The sequence below is a fragment of the Botryllus schlosseri genome, chromosome 12 (assembly GCF_051294905.1).
Source record: "Botryllus schlosseri isolate E-star chromosome 12, Bs_hap1, whole genome shotgun sequence".
In the NCBI taxonomy this organism is placed as follows: domain Eukaryota; kingdom Metazoa; phylum Chordata; class Ascidiacea; order Stolidobranchia; family Styelidae; genus Botryllus; species Botryllus schlosseri.
In genome coordinates, this window is record NC_137247.1 from 14,233,074 (window position 1) to 14,257,094 (window position 24,021).

Below are 24,021 nucleotides of genomic sequence, written 5' to 3' on the forward strand. Positions count from 1 at the left end.
TTACATTAAATACGATTTATTCCTTGTATAGCTGGATAAATACGCGATGTATGTGTCAATTCCGGAATCTGGCCCGCCAAGTACTTAATTTTCCCATATCCGGCCTGCTTTAGTGAGTAATTCGCTTGTTAGATAATCAGACACTCTTCGACAGGCGTCCCTCAAGATTATAACACGTAAAAACGCATCAGTCTCCCGTCAGGCATGCCCTAAAAACGATGTCTGTTGATCGCGAAGTAGCGAAATTTGCCACCGTAGAAATACTGTTATTTTAGAAATTGGTCAAAATTTCAATTTAAATCGGGCCTCTTCTATTGGATTGAATTAGATCTAATTTCCTGTACAGCTTTGTCACAACAATTTAATCAATATTTCAATGCACCAAGTATTTTTGGAAGTGGGGAAAATGTACATGCTGATTTTGCTGTGACGGGAAACGACCCTAACATTTGAAAATTCATTACTAAACATCGAGAGTATTTGACGTTATCTCGTAATTAATGTTTTCATCAACTACAGAAAGCTTGAGCATGTTCGGGTGATGTGGAAAAAATTCAGCGTTTGATTAAAAGCTGACCTCTTCAATATATTGGATGTACATTGTACAACCGTCCGGGGAAGAGAATTGTCGAACTATATAGTTGCAGGCTCTGATCACACAGGGCAACGTTGTAGATATATAATCTGAAAGCATCCAGTAAACGTAGTACCACGAGGTCGCAACCTATAACATAGACTTATATAATAACCGACACATTTGCGCTGGGCCGCTGGCAATATCTCGTAAACGGTTCCTTGATCTGTTTGTGGACGTACACAATGAACTGGATATGGCTACTTTAAATGGGTCTAGAACTTTGAGTCGTGTACACACAAAATATTGGTGATAACTAAAGCACCGAAAAGTGTTACGCGACATTTGACCTATTCATTGAAGTATTCAAGTACAATGTTATTGGGTTTACATTCAAGCATCAGAAGACGATTGAAAAGGAAATGGGGAATTTCTTTGAGCTTCCAGGTCTACCCGGATATTTCATATTGTTTGGATATTGCTATAAATGAATTCCCATGTGACTCTCCATCACACGAATTACTACCATATTTGGGAAAGCTTAAAGTCATCCCCCCGTGAAATTACATACAAAGCATTGCGCATTAGTTGTTCCGCGTCATCTGTTTTCATTGGTATTCCCAACCGCCTCGTGATCGTTGTGAAACACAAGAGAATTCTCCCCACCTGCCTCTACAACTCTCAAAATATTTCTTGGCTGTGACACAGGCATGTAATTCGAGAATGTCGTGTAGGGCTACCCCAATCAGTACGTTATTTATTGCATGTCCCTATTTGATGATTATACCGAATACATGCCACTGTGCTGTACACGCGAGGATCTCACTGCGAACAGCAAATATGATTATATACAAAATGAAATTTGTTGAAACTTTTGAAACTGGATTTTAGTAGGCAACCATGAACGCCACGTCATCGAAAAACTTTGTGATTTTGGCGGCCACTATGTCAATGATGAGAATGTCTAGATAGGCATGGCATAAGTCGAGGTGTGAAAATCCTGATATAGATGTGCTGATATGCACTTCAACTAAAACAACTTTCTGCAAATTGCCTGTGTAGGATTTGTCATAAATACTGCGGGTCCTGCAAGAACAAGACCATGGGAGAAGACGAGAGTCATGATCATAAATGATGACCGAGTATGATTTGAGCACAGGAAATTCTGATTCCGTGAACTTTCATTAATTTGAATGCGAAAAAAGGATTGGAAGATTTTGTCCGAAATAGGATTGAATTTCATTTCATTTTCGATATTTTTTATATCCCATTGTAGACTTTGGTCGTAAAATCACGAACGATTCTCGATTCACACGGTCCGACTTTTTAACGGAACGTTAAGAGCGAATACCCAATATGGCTGGTATACTTAGCCATGACAGCGAATGTATCAAATCACTGGATTCGTACCTGAGATAGGAAACGAGATTAGGTTCTGAAAGTGCGGAATTCGACCCCTGGAAATTTTGCAGTAGTAGACACACGTAGATCAGCATAACGGACCCGCCTGTCAATCTGTTTCAAATATTTCATGGGTATATAATCCTATAGCGTCAATATTAGGATAATGCGCATAATCGCATCATCTCGTTGAAACTCTATAGCACCAATTGAATCACTGTTGCGATATCCAACCGAGTGCATGTGGTCGTCCCACACTTTAAGCAAACGTGAATTACTCAATCGATACCTGCATTTATTCATACATTTATCCACCAGCGACCAACAGCTAATTGATTCCACAGCGAAATCGCCGATGGAGATTTCCAGTCTGGCAGTTGACACAATGCGATCATTGATGTGAAGAGATTATCACCCTTATATTGAATTCTGCGTACCGAGATGAGTTCTGTGGCTTACTGTATCCTTATAATGAGTTACAGCGCAGGCACAGCACGATTCAAGTGTTCCTTCTCCCGTGTTGTTAAGTTTCTTGGCACGACAGGGTAGGTAAAATGAGGGGCCAAGGTAGATATATGTTTATACCAAGTTGGAATTGATATTTAGCTTGTATACTGCAGGAGTAACGGCGATAACATTAGCAGCATACATATATTGACGTACCACTTTTGGAGCGTCTGTCACGCAATTTAGTTGCGAATTCACTAAGATAGATAACAAAAGATCGCGCGACAGGTACCTCTTTTTCAACTGGGAGTATGTGGCAGGTAAGGTAATACGATCGTCCTGACGCCCACAGGTTTTCATAGCTGAACTCATTCAGTGACGTGATCAGGGTCCCGATTCAAGCCTTTCAAAGCCGTCTCGGTTGATAGCGCAGCCATGAAGAATGTTCTCGGCGAAATCGATATATAAGAGGCACCCACTGCGCCCATATTGAAAATTTTCTCGTACAGCTGAGCACTCGAGCCGTTTTGACTTTAGAATCCAATTTTAAGTTGTAGTGGTTTGTATACTTGGAGAGGTATTGATAGTAATCCTCGACAGTCCGAAATGGCGAATGGCTCTATCCAACTTGTTGGCTTGCTTGTTGCTTGCGCCGGAGGATTGTGTACCTTGATCGCGACATTTTTACCTGATTGGAGGAAAAACGATCCCACAGGAGAAGTATTGGAAGCTATTATACGCCATCAAGGTAATGAATACATTTTATATATACGTGATATATTCCATATCTGCGTGAAATATTCCATACTTGTTTTCATTGGCGTTTGCGTTTGGACCGTGGGGTGAGGTAGCTGTAACGTGCAAGAAATGGCTATAGAAGTATCTAACATGTACGGGAGATGGAGATGAAAAGGGGCTGTTAATTTATTATCTCGAAACAGCATGTCTGACTGTGAAGATTAATATAGACCTACAAAGCATGCAGGCTATTTTTGAGAACGGCATGTTGTAATATCCGAATGATGTGAACATGAAATGGATTATTATAATCGTCTAATTTGATCGGATAGCTAGTTTGTCTGTAGCGACAGAGTTACTCTCTATGAACCTGACGTGACGGTGATGCAACTGGAATGAATCTGTGGTACTTTGAGTTGAACAATATTTCTGAGATATTCTTCATCGTTTTGAAACTTTGGAAATTCAGAAAATGGCTCACATGTGGCAGAGATGAAGTCGTGATACTACAGCTAACTGCGTCTATTAGCCTAAATAATGTATTCCCACTGCCCACCTGGATATATATAAGTCATTTATTAAATATGAATTCATATCTTATACCGAATCAGCGTTTGTAGAAACCATGGAAAGTCAGCCGATTCAAGTAGCGCCAATAATATGCTAGATAAAATTATTCCTAGCCAAAGCCCGATCAAGACATACAACGAAGGGGAATTTAGCCTCCCCAGTTTTGGGTTTAAAACACATCATGGTGTAGAGGCCACTGACAAGGAATTACGTCACCGAATCGTTGGAATTTTTCTCCCGCTCTCTTTAATTTTACTTTCAAGTTCATCCGTTAAACAAGTGTATCAAGACGTATTTCCTTGCCTAGAGAAATCCCACAAGGCCCGAATACTAAGACTTCGCAGCAAAACAGTGATGAAATGTGCTATCAGGGTGAAGTTTGTACGGACTGACCCGGAGCAGCCTACACCGACTATTTTATGTCCTAAATTATACATTATAGATAGTATTATACATGTATACCGCGCATGATAACGGGATATATATTCTATAATAGACTGACGCCATTAATTTTTCTGTCGATGCGTTACGTCTCGAGTTCAGACACTACAGTAAAACTGAAAGTGCACTTGTGGAAGAATCGTGTGTGGCAATAACGTTTTTATGGGATATGAAGCTCTTTCATCAGCGTTCTTTTAGTATCATAGTTACCACATAGAGAATAAAACTGTATCATCAGCGTTCTTTTAGTATCATAGTTACCGCATAGAGAAGAAAACTGAAGAAAACTGTAAATTGTTCATAATTTCAGGGATTTGGATCAAATGCATTTCATACCCGACCGGAACATGGCAGTGTGATGATTATGACACTTTCTTCATCGGTCTACCGACATCTTTGCAGGTGGGTGCCGCCAAATTTTGTCCGTGCGATAATTATTTAAAATTCCTATTTAATCAGTCATTCGCTTCTCGGTCCGGCTTAGATCGGTTTGTTGATAAATGATTAAATCTATTTTAGCTAGTGCTATACCTAATTCGACCCGTTCTGGATAATAATTATTGTTTTGTGGTCAGTTTGCTTTGTGTTGAAACATAGCCGTTGTGTTTATTCCGCATTAGATGCACTTTTTATTTACTTACCGTCACTACTATTATCGCCCTGACCACTTGTAAATCAGTTCAGTGTTAGACGGAGAATTCGGGCACCTGTTTGAAAACCCCTTTAACCAAGAACGGTTGATTACTCCATAGCATCGTAAGGAGCTGCTGGTATCACGGTGATCATTTTTGTCACATGCGTGCGGTGGCAGCAGATATTTTGTTCGTTTTGTATTCGATGAAAAAGTATATTTTACGTCCTTTTGAGGGAAGTTCAAGTAACAGTCATCATGATAATGCAACGTCTCGGTACGAATGCGCGACAATTCAGAAATCAGAGAACCCAACACAAAAGTCGTAGGCCTATAGGATAGATTTCACAGTTACAGGGTCAGATCACATTTCAGAACGACAAACATGTTGACTGATCAGTAGATTTCGAATAATCGAATTCCTTGGAACAAGTGCACTCGAAAGACACGTATACTTCCGGCGTCAACACACAGCGCTTAGGCCATAGTTTCTTACCCCGGGATAAGTTTATACTTTCTATCGGATAAATTTAAGAAGAACGATAGAAAAACAAATCGAACGTGTTTTCCTCAAAAACGAATGACTAAAAACAATTGTCACCTTACGCAAAACTCCCCATCTCAATCCCTCAAGATATTTCACTCACACAACGCGACAAACATCATTTGTAGAAACCATATATTGTGCGGATGTCATAGTCATACATCCCAAAGATTGATTTAACGCAGTAAGAAGCATGTTGAAAAATTGGTGCAGCCGAATCATAAGAGACCTGTTAATACATATATGATGCTTCTGTAAAGCCTCAATTTCACACCAGCAAACGAACATAATTTAAGGTCAAATGGCGACACTGCCATCCACATGCAGTTCTTAATGCCTTAAATATTCTGGTTACGTTTATGGATAGTTGTATACTTATCTGGGTTAGTGCTGCTTCTGTGTTATTTATTAATACTTCATTAATAATCAGTGGTACCCAACCAGGTGTACCCGTGGGTCCACTATCGACGCTATAAGGATAAATATTGAATTTATCTCTCGTGGGTGTGATGCAACTGTTGCACCCCGAAACTCGAAACTGCAAGATCGGCCCTAAAAGTGTTTGATATACAAATAGAGAATGCTGGGGCAATATTTTATACATTGACCCTACATACACATTACACAAACATTCATTTCAATATGTTAGCAATAGTATGGGGATTCAAAGCCAATATTTTTGTTACAGCCTGTTTGTAGAACTATCATACCTACACTCTCTAGATAAATATATGCGTTGCGTAGATTGCGAAGTTATTTTTTAGGCCACAAGCTCGTTAATATTTTAGTCCGTCACTTGAAAAGGTTGTGAACCACTGATCTAATTCACGAAATCGACATTACGTTGAATTCGGCATTAGCTGTGCATTATACCTAGTTGAACCTGGCAATGGACGGCTCGTAGCCTGAAAAGCAATGGCAAGGGATTCATTAAATGATTAAATGAATAATTTTGTTGTGTTTTGCTAGCCACAATAATATACGTCATTAGGGGTAAAATCTTCATCCATCACTCTTGCGAAAGGGCTAAATTATGTTCAAAAAAGATTATGAACCAATTGATTATGTGTACAATGTACAATATACTATTTCATCCGGTAGACGTTTTTATTGCATTAATGAAATTTCGGTGAAATACTTGCGACTGCATTTTGATTTTTTTTACGAGTTAATGACCAATGTGAAAGTCTGATGTCTAATTCATCTCCGCCACAGTCAAATCATTGAGTAGCTGATTTCAATGACGCCGATTTGAATTGTTATACTTGAAAGCGGCGTAGCATCTACGACTATACCGAAACGACGTCTAGATGTCGCCGCGCATACGAAACGACGTCTAGATGTCACCGCGCATACCCCGGCCACGGCCGTGTGAACATGAAATGATAATACGGGTGGTAGGAATAGCACATAGGCGTTACAGTTTCACCGTTGGTGTTACGATTTCACCACTCTAATTCAGATACGTTACCAAGGGTACAACAAGGAAAAAGGGATTAAGTTTGACCTTCACTGCTAAAAGTTTTGATTTCAAACATTTCGGCGTGATTTGTGACATAGGCGCGATAAATCTCATATCTAAACTAGGTTTCTTAACCGAGATATTTTTCAAATTTATACCATGACTAGACTACTCACAAGGCTCCCAAATTTTCATTCTGGCAACGCCCAACTGCGCTATTTGATGTGTATACCACTTCAGTGAGAAATCTCCGAACACGCGTATATTCATTCCCTTGTGGAAGGCTGGCGACACCAGTTTAAGCTTTATGAGTAAACAAGGTAAATGTCACTCCCAAAAGTTGTGCATAAACAATAAACATCGAGGAATTTCCTTCCCGTCTTTGTCGCGATGTGTTCAATATTTTGAGGTATGTTACTGGGTCTGAGCATTGGCGATCGCAGTATATGAGAAACTACCATTGGGTAACAACCAGCGGTGATGTGAGTGTCACGTTAGAATTGCGAACGAGAAAAACATTGCGTAATGGAGATGCTCGAATTTCCGACGGTCCATAATGAAGTGGAATAATCACTAGATCAAGCAATCTTTTGTGTCTCACAATTGGGAGCGCTAGCCAACGCAACTCCATTGAGTTCCTCTTTGTATCGCGGAGAAATAGGATTGTTATGACAGCGTCCGCGGGTCTGTTTTCTCTTACTAGCGTAGGTGCTTGTCGCCGTTTCTATACCCTTTTATGGAATCTCAAATGTGACGGGCGATGAATAACGATACATCGCCACCAATATAGTACAATACATTCACCACTATATACTTACAGTGTGTCTGTACACGAAACGTTAAATTATTCGTACATTATAGATTTACTGAAACTTATATGTTTCACCCTCTACTATAGTTGCTGACGATTACCCTTGACGAGTGTCAGCCGAAAATATTCGGGTTCATTTCAATATGAATGATGAATATACTATTCGATTGTATATTGAAGTTCTGTACCTCCAAGAAGCTGTTGGAACTGATGTGTACTGTGCATTGCATACTGTATACTTCGTTAGGAAATACCGTGCGGGCGGGTTTGAGTTATAAAACGGCTGTATTTTCAGATCGCTCGGGGCATGTCAATCGTGGCTAACGTGCTGGGATTTTTCGGCTTCTTATTCTCCATCTTCGGTCTTCAATGCACAAGATGCATTGAAGGAAATCCACTCGCCAAAAGTCGTGTCGCAATGGGAGCTGGAGCTTGTTTCGTGGGATCGGCCGCAGCTATTGGCGTAGCGGCTTCGGTGTTTTCACATGATGTGAGTTCTTCCAGTTTATGAATGCTATTGCTAGGTTATTCCACGCGACGTGGAACGCAAACGCGAACCAATGGTAACTAAAGTGGACGCAAACGACCAGGAAAGGGGGCGATGGCAATAAATTTGGCGATACTACATGTATATTTGGGTGTATTTGATTCATTTTGAACCGGAAAAGTATTCTGCCTTGATTTCCACCCCTAATGTGGGCATTCAGAAAATAGGTTCCTTTGCAAGTGATGCTAAAGAAACGTCAATTTTGTTTCAGATTTTGACCGAATACAACAGATTCTCTGCCTTCTCTATATCGGAAACCGTCGGTCAGCGATACATTTTCGGCGCTGCGTTGTTTGTTGGGTGGACCGCAATGGCCATCACCCTGCTAGGGGGTTTGGTGCTCATCTGTGGCAGTTGCGGAGAGTCACACCCAGTGTCGAAGTACCGTGACTCTGGCGTGCGAAGAGTGGCGAGCATCGGAAGAAGTGTGTCGATGTCATTCAGACGCGGCCGGCCTGTGAAGCAGCAAGATCGGGGAGAATACGTCTAACAGTATTGCAATATATTTGCTCATGATAATATAAGATGCTGAAGCGAGCCCGATGGAATCCGCTCGGAAAGGTTATGATGCAGAGAAAAGGCAAGCGTTTCTTCATCGGGATCTCTGTCAACTTACTTTAAGATATTTTTACCGTGACTGTCATATAGTAGAGACTAGAGAATATTTGCAGCGTCTATTTTTTACAGTTGATATCGATTTTATTCATTGCTACACGCTACACCCATCCATGCTTGACAAAGTTTTCGCTTCGACTGCATCATGCTGTCACAGCAAAGATAAATGCGAATGGTTGTAATTGATTGGTGTTTCAAGTATGTGATTTCCGATGATAGTGTCGCGGGGGGGGGGGGGGGGGTTCATCATTATTAATATTATTATTATGGAAAACGGCAGGATATACCTTTGGTGGTCAATCCAAGTGTACAGTCGAAAGTTCCTTGCTATGATCTCAGGAGTGTCTGACGTGAAGGCAGCGAGTAGATCTATATAGGAAGCCTGTGTTGGATAGTTGGTAGGCACGGCGAATCTTGTATTGGAAATTTTATGCAAATTCCGGACAGGTCGCACTAAATGGCTCTTTCCGATCTCGTAGATGTCCAGTAGGGCTGACATCTTGGTCTGGCTCCATGCAGAATGCAGATCAGTGGTAACAAACTTCTTCGTGAACTTGTGGCACAACGGAAGATAGAGTTGCTTTAAAATATCAATACGATATGCGTTAATACGATATACTTTTGCTTGTATATAGCGTAGGGTTGCATTTAAAACAAACGGTGTTTTAAAACACTTTGTGTAAAACATGTTTCAAACAGTGTTTTAAACAGTGGCCTTTAAAAAAATTGTGTTATACAAGTTGTAAAATTATGCCATGTTTGTGTGAATACTTTCCGAACATGTTGTATGAGCCTACGGATAATTACAACCCGATATATCCTACGTATATCGATATGGGATGGTTGGAAGCCCTGAAAATAGTCGGTTCAACATCACTAGTACAGATATTTCGTCAAAGGAGCTATATTTATCCTATATTTTCAATTGTCAATGTCAATCCAGTTCGACGTCACAATTGAATATTAGTGACGTCATGACTTGAAAAAAACAAAAACATGTTTTAGACGAGGGCCTTGTTTTAAATATGTTTGTTTTAGATTGATTTTTGTTTTAAATGCAACCCTAATATAGCATAGCGTCGGTGCCATCTACGAAGACGGCCCGGGTTCGATTCCCGCCGTAGGAGGTTATTCCAGGCTCCACGTCCCCGTGTCGCTGTTCTTACGACGACAAAAAAAACTAGAAAAAATACCCGATACAGAAAGAAAAGGAGCAAGAAATATATTCTAAAAAGGACCGACGAAGAAAGAATAGCATCGAAGTAGACTGTGACATCGGTCACTAGGTCGAGTTGGATGCCAGTTCAAGAGACTCCAACTGGCTGGTCGTTCGACATCCCCCTATCTGTTCATTACATCGCGTTTTGTGCCTTGTGTATTGCATTGTACATTGTGTGTGTCTTGGTCAGATGAAAACATAATCACACGGTTATTATTGATTATTATGAACATATACGATGGAAAGGAGGTAGGCAGACAAACCTACCCACATTTCATCGTCAATTTCAAGCTGTCCCTAGTGTAAAACTTAATTTCAGTCAAACAGAAAAGTCATGTTCAGTTCACCCATGTTCACCCTTCACATAGCTGCGAAGGTGAAAATGGCGAAGAATGTTGATTGCTTTTGTGCCGATCCGATCATGGAATAGGATTTGAGAGCAAACTTGAGACCGAGAGAAGAACAACTAAACCCAATACGACATTTTTACCTGCCGGGAATCGAGGCCAGGTCTTCCTCGCCATTAACGCGGAAAGTACGATTTCACCAACTTGGCGGTGTGAGGTAGACATTTGTTTCTAACATATCATACAATTATGACGTCGCAATTACCCTACTACAGGGCTGTAACCAAGTCACTAGGCTCCGAGTCGCAAGTCAATCTCACTTATATAGTTTTGACTCGAGTCAAGTCGAGTCATTTTCAATTCACCACCGAGTAAAGTCGGAGTCCAAGTCAACTCTGTTTGGTGATATCGAATGGTTCGCATCTATAATATAATAATTTTCCTCGCTTTTAGCAGTTTATGCTCACATTTTCAAGTAGCCTACCACTACCGATAGACGAAATCCCAATAGTGTGGTTACTTTACTATTCTTCAAAATTACAATTGCAAACAAATTACAATGAAATGTCGGTCTTCACCGTCTGAGTCTCGAGTCATACGACTTGGTTCGAGTCATGCGCAACGACTCGAGTCCAACTCGAGTCAATACTAAGAATTACTCGAGTCGAGTCGAGTCATTTCCGTATTTCGTGTCATGAATCGAGTCATTACAACCCTGTCCTACACCTTCGGTCACGCGATAAATTGATATCTTCGTTGCATACGAGCGCGTATTTATCGGCTATTGAAGCTAGGTAATTCCACAATAGAGCAATAAAACTGGAACCAATGCAGCATTGTTTAAAAGGATTTGGCGAGAGTCAGATGGTAATCTATATAAACCTGTAGTTCATGGGGTTCAGGTGGAGGATCATATGCACGGTATGTAATCGTAATCGTAATAATCGTCAATACACAACACAAGACACAATGCGACGTGATTACATTATAATCCAGCCCAAATTGTGTTTGGTTATGATAACGTTGAGGTTGAGTATGACCAGGACCGTAACTGCCACACCCCAAACCCGCTAATTGGGGAGGGGGTGGGCGAGCTCTAAGGGGGCTCAAAATTTAATGTTGCAAAATATCCTAATTATTGGGTACCCTTCCCTATAAAAAAAATACGCATGATTTATAGAAATGGGCTTTTCGGCGTCGACCATTATTGCGCCATAACGCACCAAAACATATGAAGTTTTAGGTCATGTAACATACAACTGCGAGAAGTGTGCCAGAACGATCGGCAGCGAGAAAACCTTGGCCGAAAAGAACTGCACTTATGATGACCGAAAACTATGTCATATAGACAGTAGACAGATATGTTTAATGATCCATAGGCGCTAAATGGCTGGCGCCGAATGTTCCTGTCCTGGCAATCTGAGCCCAACAAGATAAATACCATCCCGCAGGGAAAATTATTTGCCAGTGAAGAAATACCCATTTGAAATCGTGTGCGTCTTTCAGTTTAGTACGTTTGGGCAATTTCAATATCTTTTGACATAGCAGACGGGAATTACGAAATAACATCATGCAACGAAGTCATTACACCAACGGGTCAACCCGAATCTATTTAATTATTATTTACGGGTAATACAGAAAGGATAAAAATTGATAGCAATATATTTGCAATTCCCGATCATATTGACCGATTCAATCATGTATTAAAGAATTTTTTCGCGTTTCGCGCATTCATGCGATACAAGATGACTAAGTCGGATCTCGCTGATAAGTAGCCGAAAAAATGTCCGTCCTGGCGGGGGGTCTAAGGAGCAAGAAATCCCTCCTGGATAAATACCAGAGTGTATATTGAGATTGTCGTATCGATGGAGACACACCAACGTCGTTTATACTCTGTCCAGTAAATTGCCCCTTCATCGCCTGCATGACTGACGACTGTACGTACATTTTATGATTCTCTGTCTGTGTTTGACATGTTCTTTCACTTTGTTCCTAAATCTGTAGGTCATAGTGGGAGTTTGATTGATTTTACTCGCCTAGTAGTTTCGACTCTATATTCACTGTTTCACAATTCTTGCTTAATCTTGCAATGGTGATGATGGTGGGTGAGGTGAGGTGAGGTCCGCAATATATTTCTATACCTCTATAAAATTCTGTATCCAATCTAAAAAATCAATGAGCAATGAATATACAATACACATTTCCCGGCCCCTCATCGTGCACAACATGTAAAGGGCGATAAGCTCCCCCGAGCCACTGTTGCTCCCCCTATAGGGTATACCGCGTGACAGGACATACTGTACTCTTTTGCGGCACCTCGTGATATAAATGTGTTTCTGTTAGGATGAGGAACTCACTTTTGCGTTAGTCTTTGTTGTTTTCTTCTTATTCGTGACTCTCTCAGCAATACAGACAACATTGTTTGGGTGGACATCTTAAAATTGGTGTATCCCCCCAGCCCCGACTTTCGTGAGAGGAATATTGCTGACGACGGCTAACCAGTAGATATGTACCGTACTGTAGGATCAGGATTTTGGATTCTAACCGGACAGGAATCCGGCATGCTGTATAACTTCTTGTTGGGGTAATATCGGTAGCAAGTATAGAAACCCGTTTTACACTCTGCTCAATATCAACGTAGCAATACTCAGACGCTGAGCATTGTCCGGTTTGACCTGGACCAGGGGTTGCCAACTCAAAACGGATCGCGGGTCACTTTTCAAAATTCGTAGAGGCCGCGGGTCGCATGACTGCATAAACGAGATAAAAATAAGCAATGCAGTTTACCAGCCACGCTTTGATTACTCTTCGTCAGTACCACACGCTGTTCTCTCTAGCATGGGCGATGGGCATACTTACCACAAAGAAATAATATTTTATTGAAGAAATACAAATACAACAAAATATCGTGATCATCACTTTAATTATATTTTTAACTGTGAGCCGTGCACGATACCTGACAACACTCTTCAGCCACTAAAGCAGGGGTGGCCAACCTTTTTGCTATTCACGGCCGCGTTTCAATTTCTTTGATGTAGCCTACGGTCGCATTCCAGTGCATAGTCGTAATGAACGAACTGGAGGCGAAATACCCACGTTAAACTGTCCATGTCCCTTGCCGGTGAACTCCGGAGTAATCTAATCATATCGGCTTACTATGCGCTCCGAAATCGCGAGTATAGTCATGTACTGAATAGTCGCAGGGATTCGTTTTCTAGTCGCGCGAAGCGTGAAAAATTGTTCATATTCATGAGTGAATTTTGTCATTAATATTAGTATAGTTTTACATATTACTATCAAATATTTATATTTCTCAGCCCATGTGATCAGATTCACCGGTAAAGTTGATGCAGGAGGTGTCTTCGTAAATTTAGGTAAGCCAATGCTGTGCAGCATCTTTGGGAGGGCCAATAGTTATCAGTCCCCTTTGTTGCATGCTGTTATTTCTTGACCTCCCATCAGGATTATCGGTATGGTGCAAAGTTATCGGATTCGCCCAAAGGTAGGCCTACCAGAAATAAATTTCCTTCATGATGAGGACAACACGATTACAAATTGCTAGCCTATTACTTTATGGGGTGCCTCATTTCCCTCCGCCGTTCGTATCTGTGCTGTAGTGGGGTTCAGATTACAAAGGACAGTAAAATCGAAAATTGAACCGCGCGTGGCGCTACGAAAATTTCAACAATAATTCAAACCTCTCATTAATTAGGGCAGTGGTTCTCAACTCGGCCCGCTTTTGGATCGTCGTGAACTACCGCGGACCCAGAAGTGTTATTTCAAATTTAACTTAATTACAGAAGTGGTCAGTAACGAAGTACTTCTACTTTTTTGAAGTACTCAAGTAGTTTTCCTCTACTTCTGGTACTTACTCAAGTAGATCTTTTTTCGCTACTTCTACTTCTACTTCGTAATATTTTGTGATCTACTTACTTACTTTTCGCTATTTTCAGTTTGTCAAGTAGAAGTAGTTTAATCCCCCAATAACAAAGATAGCCTAAGGAACTTCGGGGCTATTTTCACGTAGTATCAACATTTAATTTTCATAAAAGTCATGTAATGCCCAGAATTTTTGTTGCGCTTCGCGCACATGTATTATCGAGTGACAACTATGTTTGAACGAAAGTATCGCTGAATATAATTTAGATACCAGGTTGCGTGGTTCCGTTCACACCGCGTTGTCGCTTTTCATCACAGTAAGTATGGCCCCCCATAACGCTTGAAACTACAGTTTCGCAATCTAGCAATTACCTAGTAGCCCATGACGTGTCCTAATCTGGAAAAGTGGACTTTGACTTTTTTAACGTTAGACCTGTTTCAGCAGACCACCGGTGAAACTTTCTAGACAAAAGACATGAAATATATTTTTCGCTTTTTAGGGGTAGTATTTTTTTTCAATCACGAGTATTATACATTGAGTTCTAATTATAGTTTCAGTTTTTTTGTCTGGAGAACAAACATGTTGAAGTATAAAAGCAAGTGTAGTAATGCCTTTTATTTTCCGAAAATAAAGCTATACACTATATGGCATTTTTACGATCTGCACTATTTTTAATTAACGTATACTAATCGCGGAAAGTGTTAAAGCCATATCCGACACAATTTCTCCGTATTGCTCTTCGACTGAACTAAGGGCCCAATATAGGGGAGGGCGCCATGCGATTATATTTTCTAAAACCGGTTGTTCGAGTAAACAAAGGATTAGTATCACATTTCCATATCAATACTATCATTTACATCCCATGATGTGGACGACTGCTTATCTGTCAAAAATTGACACCTCCTGGGATGCATCAATATGAATCAAGCTCTCTACGCCTTTCGCATAGCGCCGTTTGCAGCTTTTGACAGTCCATGCGAACGAATTACGATCGTTTTCACAACTACTTATACTTACTTGAGTAGATTTAAAATCAGCCAATTCTACTTCTACTTCAAGTAGTTTTAGGTTGCTTATGAAAGAAGTACTTCTACTCGTACCTGAGTAGATTTTTTTCGTCGCTACTTCTACTTCAACTTGAGTAGCTTTCTTGACTACTTTGACCACCTCTGCTTAATTATCGTGCAATCATCATCTGTCTGGGTGCAAATATTAACTGCAGGCTAGTGATAAACGGCAACAAAATGTCCTTTCTTGAAAATAACGTCATACTATTTATGTGGAAGTTGGGTCGTCTTTTATTAGTTCAAAGCGAATTCTGCAGCTGCATTTCTTGAAATACGTGATCGCCGGATCGGGTCTTGAAAATCCGTGTCTTCGATTTCATATGAACGAGTGCCGCAGATATATTTCTACTAAGATGTGGTGGCGAATGTCATGATAATGCGCAACGCTTCTGACAAGACCTTTGGGTATGATCACAACCAGGACCGTAACTGCCGCACCCCAAACCCCCCAATTGGGGGGGCCGAGCTCGAAGGGGGCCCAAAATTATTTCGTGAATTACCATAAACTATAGAGTATTTTTTGAAAATATATGCAGCTTTTTCAAAAAATTTTCGCGCTGGGCGCGATTTCTGGTTTCCGAATATCTTGATTATTGGGTACTCTTCAACCAAGAAAGTACGCAAGATTTATAGAAATGGGCATATCGTCGTTGGTCATTACCGCGCCACAACGCACCAAGATAAAAAGTTTTAGGAAATGTAACATGCGACTCCAAGAGGTGTGCCAGAACGATCGGCAGCGAGAAAACCTTGGTCGAAAAGTACTGCGCTTATGCTGATACATAGCGAGATAGTGTAATGGTTATGCGTCCGGCTTCTCGGGCGGTAGGTCGTGGCTTCGATCCCCGGCCGGGTCATACCAAAGACTCGAAAATTCGTATCCGCAGCTATCCTGCTAGGCGCTCAGCAATCACGGATAGCATGGAGGAGAAAAAAACGGGGGCGCAGACTAGATGACCTCCTGGGGCCGTATCGCAACTCCGTCGTCAAAGCATCTCGATGGTGCAGGTGGAAAAGAATATCATATCTCTCTCTCTCTCTCTCTCATATAAGTTTAATTGTCCATAGGCGCCTAAATGACTGGCGCCGAATGTTCCTGTCTTGGCAATCTGAACCTCACAAGACAAATACCGTCCCGCACGGAAAAATTATATGCCAGTGAAGAAACACCAATTTCAAATCGTGTGCGTGTTATAGTTTTAGTACGTTTATGCGATTCTACAATTTTTGATATTGCGGAGGTTACGAAATAACATCATGTAACGAAGTCATACCACCGGGTCCTCCCGCCAGAAGATGTTGAATTATTATTTACGGGCCTTACAGTTTCCAAGACACCTCACTCAGCTCTACCGGTAAATCTGATTACGCGAGCAGGGAGGGACAAGAAATTGATAGCAATATATATGCAATTCCCGATCTTATTGACCGATTTTACTATGAATCATTGAAAATTTTCGCGCTTGGCACGTGCTCACTAAATAGTACAACTAATTTCGTGGTAAAAGCGAACAACGTGATGGAGGGGGGAGGGGAGTCGATTTATCACCCTATGGGAGCCCAAGACCCAAGTTTTTTTGGACCTGACGAAGTGCTGTTTCGTTCCTGCCTACAGGTATACGCCCAGGTATGTTTAATTATTATTATTTAGTGGTCTTGGTCCTACCTTTTCAAACACACCTCACTCTGCTCTACCGGTATAAATCTTAATACGTGAGCAGAGAGAGGATAAAAATTGATAGCAATATATATGCAATTCTCGATCATATTGACCGATTCTATCGTGAATTATACAAATTTTTCGCGGTTCGCGCGGTTAGACGAGATAATGATAGACACACTTAATATAGATGATAGGTAGCGAAAATAGCGTAGAGCCTTATGGGGGTCTGGGGGGCTTTATCACCATATGGGGGGCCCAAGACCAACATTTTTTTTTGGGGGGGGGGGGCTGACGAAGTGCTGTTACGGCCCTGATCACAACATGGCATCAAATTGAGAAACATAATTTTTAATGAACATATAACGTCCAGCCTAGTCATTCCCATCTGGCAGCTTATATCTTGAAGATATTCTGGAATATAGTGGTTATACGTAGGCTATATCGCGTGGGAAATTGGATTTTAGCAAACATTTCGAAGGCACCCCGCTTCACCTTCACTTTTTTATTTTTCCGCAAATCCCAACAAAACATCCCTTAACAGCAATATAATCTATTCCTTGATTGATTGAAATATGTTTGTATGAGTAGGCTATTGGCAATTACAATGAGTTTGCACGCTATGATCTCAGACAGCCATTATGTTGATGTGAGTCCTGAAGTTTTAGCAGTTTTGAAGCGAAACTGCATCGTGATTTTCCTAATTTAAAGAAATACAAATCACGTTTTAAACCATTCAACGTTTTGCTTCGCGGACCACCGGCTGAAAACTACTGAATTAGAGAGTCAATTAGTAAATTCAATACATCCTAATCGAATTAAGTGTCGAAGGCCGCATAATTTTCCTGCTACTGCCACAGATTGGTCACCCCTAGATTAAATAATCGATATCGGGATTAGCTAGACACAATACTTGCCGGAAAACTATCCGGGGAGCCCGACGTCGTTTTCTAAGCGTCTCGGCGGGTCAGTGCACGTCAAGGCAATATGCCCATTCATATCAGCAAATTCTGCCTTCATGGAATGATAATACCTACCAAATAGCCTACTTCGATCAACAACAATATGTATTAAATGAATTCAATTTCAGCATTTCAAAATGCTTTGCTACGCGCTCTTCCGAAATTTCAAATCAGGCTGCGTGTTGGTGACCGCTGCTCTAAAACCTAATTACACAACGTCCGACGAGCTCTCCAGTCAAATTGTTATTATGATATGTATCTTTCTCTTTTTCCTCGTTGCGACCAATAAAAACCCTGTCATGTTATCTCATACGGGAATCAAATGCCCTAAAGACCATCATCACTCGCGCCAAAACACTATGACAGTAGCAATCCTTAATGAAAGGCACACGTGATACAATCTTTATTTTAACGTAGAAAATGAGAAAAACACACAGAAACGATAGAAACGCCACACAATCGAGACATACCAAAATCGATCAACAAAAAAGTCCTTACACAGCGGAGCAGCGAGACGGTGCTACCAAATCAAGTCCCGTCGGCGGGGTTCAGTGTCGCAAAGATCCAGCGGCGAAATGCAAGTTGCATTCGAGTACAGCACCGGTACAAACCGCGCGATTAACATACAGAGGAACTATATTCGATCGGACAACCGATCGCACCGATGCGTATTCTCTACAAAGCGGGGAACTATCAAGTGACAATTGGACTTCGGAAATTGCAGCGTTGGAACTCATTATTTGGGACAAGAGGTAGAAGTTGACTGGGCAGACAACCCCGCACACCAATAACCATTTCCGAAAATGCAGCGACATCACAAGGTATTATTCCGCGTGGGAATTACAAACTGGTAAAGTCTGTTTTAGCCAAGATTGGGACACTAAGACTTACCGCAAGGTAGAAATAGTCAAGAAACGAAAATGCATGCGAGTATTTCGTGGAGAATGCTCATAGCAGATCATTTGTAAGGATTTAACGTCATTCAACGGAAAGGCTTCTTTCTTGACCAAGCACTGAGTAGGGGGAAGGGGGGGGGGGGGGAGGGGGAGCACACAATCTTTGGGGTGATCGATCCTGAATTGAATTAATTATAATGATTCGAGCCCAGTACTGACATTATACGCTCCATTCCCAGTACCAGTTAATTTATAACCGAGGATTATAGTTTCGATACTATATTCCACTGAGGAAGTCCGTAAACCTAGATTGGGCGTATCGTAGCTTACGAAACATGTGGTGCGAAGCTAAGCTACGCATGTTGGTGGAAATGACATGCCGTGATCAACTTAAGATAACTAACCTACGGATAGATACGCAACACCCGTCGTCACGCTCGGTTGCCCAGTGCAATAGACTGGCGACCCGAGCGTTCAAATTAAATTAAGTTGATCTTATTCCAAAGCTATCGTTGAACTGATTCCGAAAATATACATCGAGGTCTGATCAGGGCAATGGAACCCCTCGAAATACACCTTAAAGTCTGAAAATCGGCATTGTTCTGAACAATTGCAACCACGCAAGGGACATTGTTAGGGTCATTATGCTGCGTCGCTGTGATTGTTCAGAACAATGCCGATTTTAAGATTTTGAAGGCTGTTTTGAGGTGGTTCCATTGCGCCGATGAAATTCGAATGTATATTTTCGGAATCAGCGCGACAGTAGCTTTCAAATAGGATCAACCTTATTTAATTTGAGCGCTCGGGTCGTCCGCTATGGGATTAGAAATTATGTTGCTTTCAGATTGCTGAGTAGTAAAAATTACACTGGGCAAGCGTGCGTGACGACGGGTGTTGCGTATCTATCCGTAGGTTAGTTATCTATAGACCAACCTCGGCATTGTCAAAATGCGTAAGGAAATAGGTATGGTTTAAAATACCAAATAATATTTAATGTGATGTGGAACGGCCATTATATGCCTTGTGGTAGCATAAAGGGTACATATTAAACTTTTCACGTCATTCATACTGTTTTGACGTCATCAATTGGCGATACTCATGTACAGCCTTACTACTGATGTTTGAGAGAGACGCCAAGTACCACGAATGTACTGCGATGTGCAATGTGCATATAGCAACATCGTAGCGGCACATATCATTTATTGAACGCATCTCGGAAATATTCAATTTGCTCCGCGTCGTGACAATACTTCGCGATTCGGTTACAAAACGCAAAATGATACCGCACGGTCACGGTACATTCACGACACTTCACAGGGACACGAATTCACACACACACACAAAGGGGAGGTAGCTATCGGCTAACAGCAACGACACACGGCTGACAAAATAATGAAAAAATCGTCTTCTGAATCAATTCGTGGGAACAAGGATAAGGCACATGCCGCCCTATTCAATTATCATCGACGTGAAGGCGTGGATTACACACAATTTCGAGGTAGAACATTCTATCTAACCGCGATGGCATCCGCACCAAGGCCTACCAGAATTAACCGCAATTAGGAGGTATTTTACTGGCAATTTCCACGGACATAATGACGAATGGGTGGTGAATAAAATAAAAAAAATGAAAATCGTCTTTATTGGTGGAGGTTGGGAGGTTGTGTTTAGAGATAACGTTGAAATTCACAAACAAAACAAACGCCCCGATCGGATCATAGCAGAAAGTGTTGAATGAAAAGTAATATACTATACAAAGTCTAACCAAAGTGATACAAGGAGCCCTGAGCTTCCAGCAGCAAAGCCACGCAACAGCAAAAACCCATACAAACAATTGCCAACATCGTACAGAAAACTAAGCAGGAAGATAACGTAAAACAGGAGCAGAAATACACGACACAACGTAAGTGTAGACGGCGTTGTGAGTGCGTAATCACCAGAAAACGGTCGCCAATATCGTGCTGCTAATGAAACATGGTATCATTTATCCATGTTAGGTGGCTTTTCATGAACCATATCAATTGGTGGTTGCATGATGTCGCACCTAAATAGGAGATTTCAACCATCCTAGATTTCGCATCACAACGTATCATATCGCAAAATCAAACGTGATTCTATGAGAACTCATTAATAGATTTCAAAAATTGAGTAAACATTGAAGAATTACCATCAGATAAACACCTTTGCAGAGCAGTAGAGGTATTTGTTATTGATAAAATTGTACCCGAACATTTTCAACGCCAATGCAAATTGTCAAGGTATGAAGACCGGATAAAGGTAGGTAGCATTTTACCCTAAAATAATACTAAAAACACTCCCGTAAGAATATATACCCTTAGTCTGCATGCATCTATGGGAATTTCTACCGACTAAGACTTGCATCAGGTAAATGACAAAAAAGGGCCCAACTTTACTCAATTGAAGATCGTTGATCAATGATCAGCTTCTAGGGGCAACAAGCTCTGTAACCTTAAATTAGTAGATACGTCCCCAAATAAGTCTTAGGTTTCCGCTGTTTATGTTGGTTTGCATTTGTGTAGTACCACAACATGACATCACATCACATGATTGAATGTGGTGAAATAGATAGGATTGATTCAAATCCAAATATGGTTCCAAAAAGACAAAATATCGTTCCATCATATATAGGGCCCCGGTGATGACAACATGACGTGGAAACTGTAAAGTCACATCCAGAGAAAGGTCATGGGTTAGATCAGTGGTTCCCAACGTGGGCGATTTGGCAGTATATGGGGGGCGAAAATGACGAAGGGGGCGATAGGGAGCGAAAATAGCGAAGGGGGCGATGACGCATTAAAACGGCTATATTGGAGTTCAAGTCGGAGAAATGACCTTTTTTTAGTCAACCAACGAAAATTTAGTTGCAAAAGTGTAAAATTCGACATCAAGCCGAAAAGTTGACCTCTTTTTTGGAATGCCCATTTTTCGGTTCACAAAATTTGGGGGGTGATGAGTCGAAAAAGGTTGGGAACCACTGGGTTAGAGACACTAAAATCAATGTAACTCCTTTCATCCAGCTTCCACTGGCGCCTTTTTCCTCAACTATAAGCCAACGAGCGTAGCACAGCAGACTATACTGTCTGTGTGACAGCCACGCAGGCAATTCGGTCTCGGCATATGTACAAAAGGCTAAAATCGTAAAAATACGAAAGCAGAATTACTGTGTAGAAAAGAATTGATCGGATATCGTGAAAAATCGATGAAACACAAAAAAACTTGAGGTAGTTTTCTGGAAAAATAGCAAATATAAGCAAAAAAGAAAGTTTTGAGGAATAATACGTCGATTAGTGTCCGTAATTCACACCAACGTATTCGTAGAGCTGTTTACTGAAGCGTGCCACAGCCTACACTAGACTTCTTTCCAGGAAGGAATCTTAAAACTGATAAACAAACGTCTGTATGATTGGATCGGTGCCATATACAGTAGTGGGTTCTGGTAGGTAGCCAGTGACTGTTCAGTTCACGGTGCAGCTTTGGGGACACAGAGAGTGCCGGCGCATCAAGATGAATGAAGAAACGGTCATGATCCCTCATCTCAGACTTCGTCCTCTCTCCTTAAAAACAAAGTGTCCAACATGGCTTCGGTGTGCAATGCAGTTCCAAAACTGTATCCTAGCTTTTATCACAACAAGAGCACCGTTATTTATCCCACTGGAGCAGTGGTTCTCAACCGGGATCCGCGAAACTTCCAAATTTGCAAAAAGTTTGATTACCTAATTGGTATTGTTTTTAAATTAGAGAAATCACGAGGCAGTTTTGCTTTCAAACTGCTAAAACTCCGGGACTCACATAAACAGAATGGCCGTCTGAGACGCAATATCCTATACTGTTCAGACCAGGGTGGTAACCAAGTCACATGGCTCCGAGTCACAAGTCAATCTCACTTTTATAGTTTTGACTCCAGTCCAGTCGAGTCATTTTCACTTCACCACCGAGTCAAGTCCAAGTCATCAAGCGGAGGGTCGAGTCCGAGTCATGGTATTATGACTCGAGTCCGAGTCATTGCGTTGACTGCTCAGTTTTCAGTTAAAGTCTTGTTAAATTCAATTTTTATAACCCTGTTTGGTGATATCGAATGGGTTGCATTTATAATATACTTATTTTCCTCAGTTTTAGCAGTTTTTGGTCGCATTTTCAAAAACCAGTACCAATAGACGAAATCCCAAGGGTGTGGTTACTTTATTTCTCTTAGAAATTACAATGAAATGTTGGTCTTGGCCACCAGAGTCTCGAGTCATATGACTTGGTTCGAGTCATGCGCAATGACTCGATTCCAAGTCGAGTCAATACACAGATTGACTCGAGTCGAGTCTAGTCATTTCCGTATTTTGAGAAAATGACTCGAATCAAGTCGAGTCATCAGAATATCGTGACTCGAGTCGAGTCGAGTGACTCGAGTCATTACAACCCTGGTGCAGACTAATTTTGATTATTGTCAAATTGCCAATACCCAACTGATACAAACATATTGCTGTTTATAGATGTTTCGTTGATGGTTTTGGAAAAGATTTGTTTGGAAAAATTCCATTTTCTCCTGCGATATACACAACGCTATTCCAGAATAGTTCCAAGATGAGCGGCTAGATCGAAAGGACTACACTGGGCGTTATTTGTTCATTAAAAATCCTTTTCTCAATTTTGGTTCCATATTTGTTGCGATCGTACCAGAGATGAGCGTGGATTAGGATTTGGTAAATTTTGTCAGATTAGGATTTCAGATTTTTTGTGATGGTGATGGATGGATTAGGAGTGGATTTACCGATTTTCGGGAATATTGATGTCTTGTGGCAAATGGCGACAAGTTTTTCGTCCTGCCAAAATTACTTATGTACTTTGGCACTCATTGTGCGTTTTATTTCTTGTTACAGAATTATAGGCAGAAGATGTAGGCTTTCTAAGAGGAATTCCAAGTTCACATCGGATTAGGATTGGAATATACAAAATTTCTGGATTAGGATTGGATTAGGACATAGAAATTTCAGATCCGCTAATCCCTGGATCATACTCTAGGGCAGTGGTTCCCAACGTGGGCGATATCGCCCCCCAGGGGGCGATTTGGCGGTCCAGGGGGGCGAAAATGACGAAGGGGGCGATAGGGGGGCGAAAATGGACAAAGGGGGAGACAGGGGGCGAAATTAGCCAAGGGGGCGATGATGCGCCAAAACGGCTGACCTTTTTTTTTAGTCAT

The 24,021-nt window shown here is 41.2% G+C and overlaps 2 protein-coding genes across 3 annotated transcripts in view; one reads left to right on the top strand and one right to left on the bottom strand.

The window, feature by feature from the left end:
* The first annotated feature begins 2,911 nt into the window (after window positions 1-2,911).
* On the top strand, window positions 2,912-8,963 carry LOC145451697 (claudin-7-like). Its single transcript, XM_080329912.1, has 4 exons — window positions 2,912-3,170; window positions 4,482-4,573; window positions 7,915-8,109; window positions 8,378-8,963. The coding sequence occupies exons 1-4, from the start codon at window positions 3,029-3,031 to the stop codon at window positions 8,654-8,656; spliced, it is 708 nt and encodes a 235-aa protein (XP_080186038.1). The 5' UTR covers window positions 2,912-3,028; the 3' UTR covers window positions 8,657-8,963.
* Window positions 8,964-18,295: 9,332 nt separating this feature from the next.
* Window positions 18,296-24,021, bottom strand: part of LOC145452502 (protogenin B-like) — a 32,539-nt gene continuing 26,813 nt past the window's right edge. The window contains exons 26-27 of one of the 2 annotated variants that reach the window (XR_013919398.1): window positions 19,746-22,387; window positions 18,296-19,216 (exon numbers count right to left, since the gene is read on the bottom strand). Coding sequence is in view for 1 of the 2 variants with exons in the window: in XM_080330681.1 (XP_080186807.1) it covers window positions 22,369-22,387 (19 nt within the window). In the remaining variant the exon portion in view is untranslated. Of the gene's footprint in view, window positions 22,388-24,021 lie in introns of both variants that reach the window. The other variant, XM_080330681.1, reaches the window with a different exon arrangement.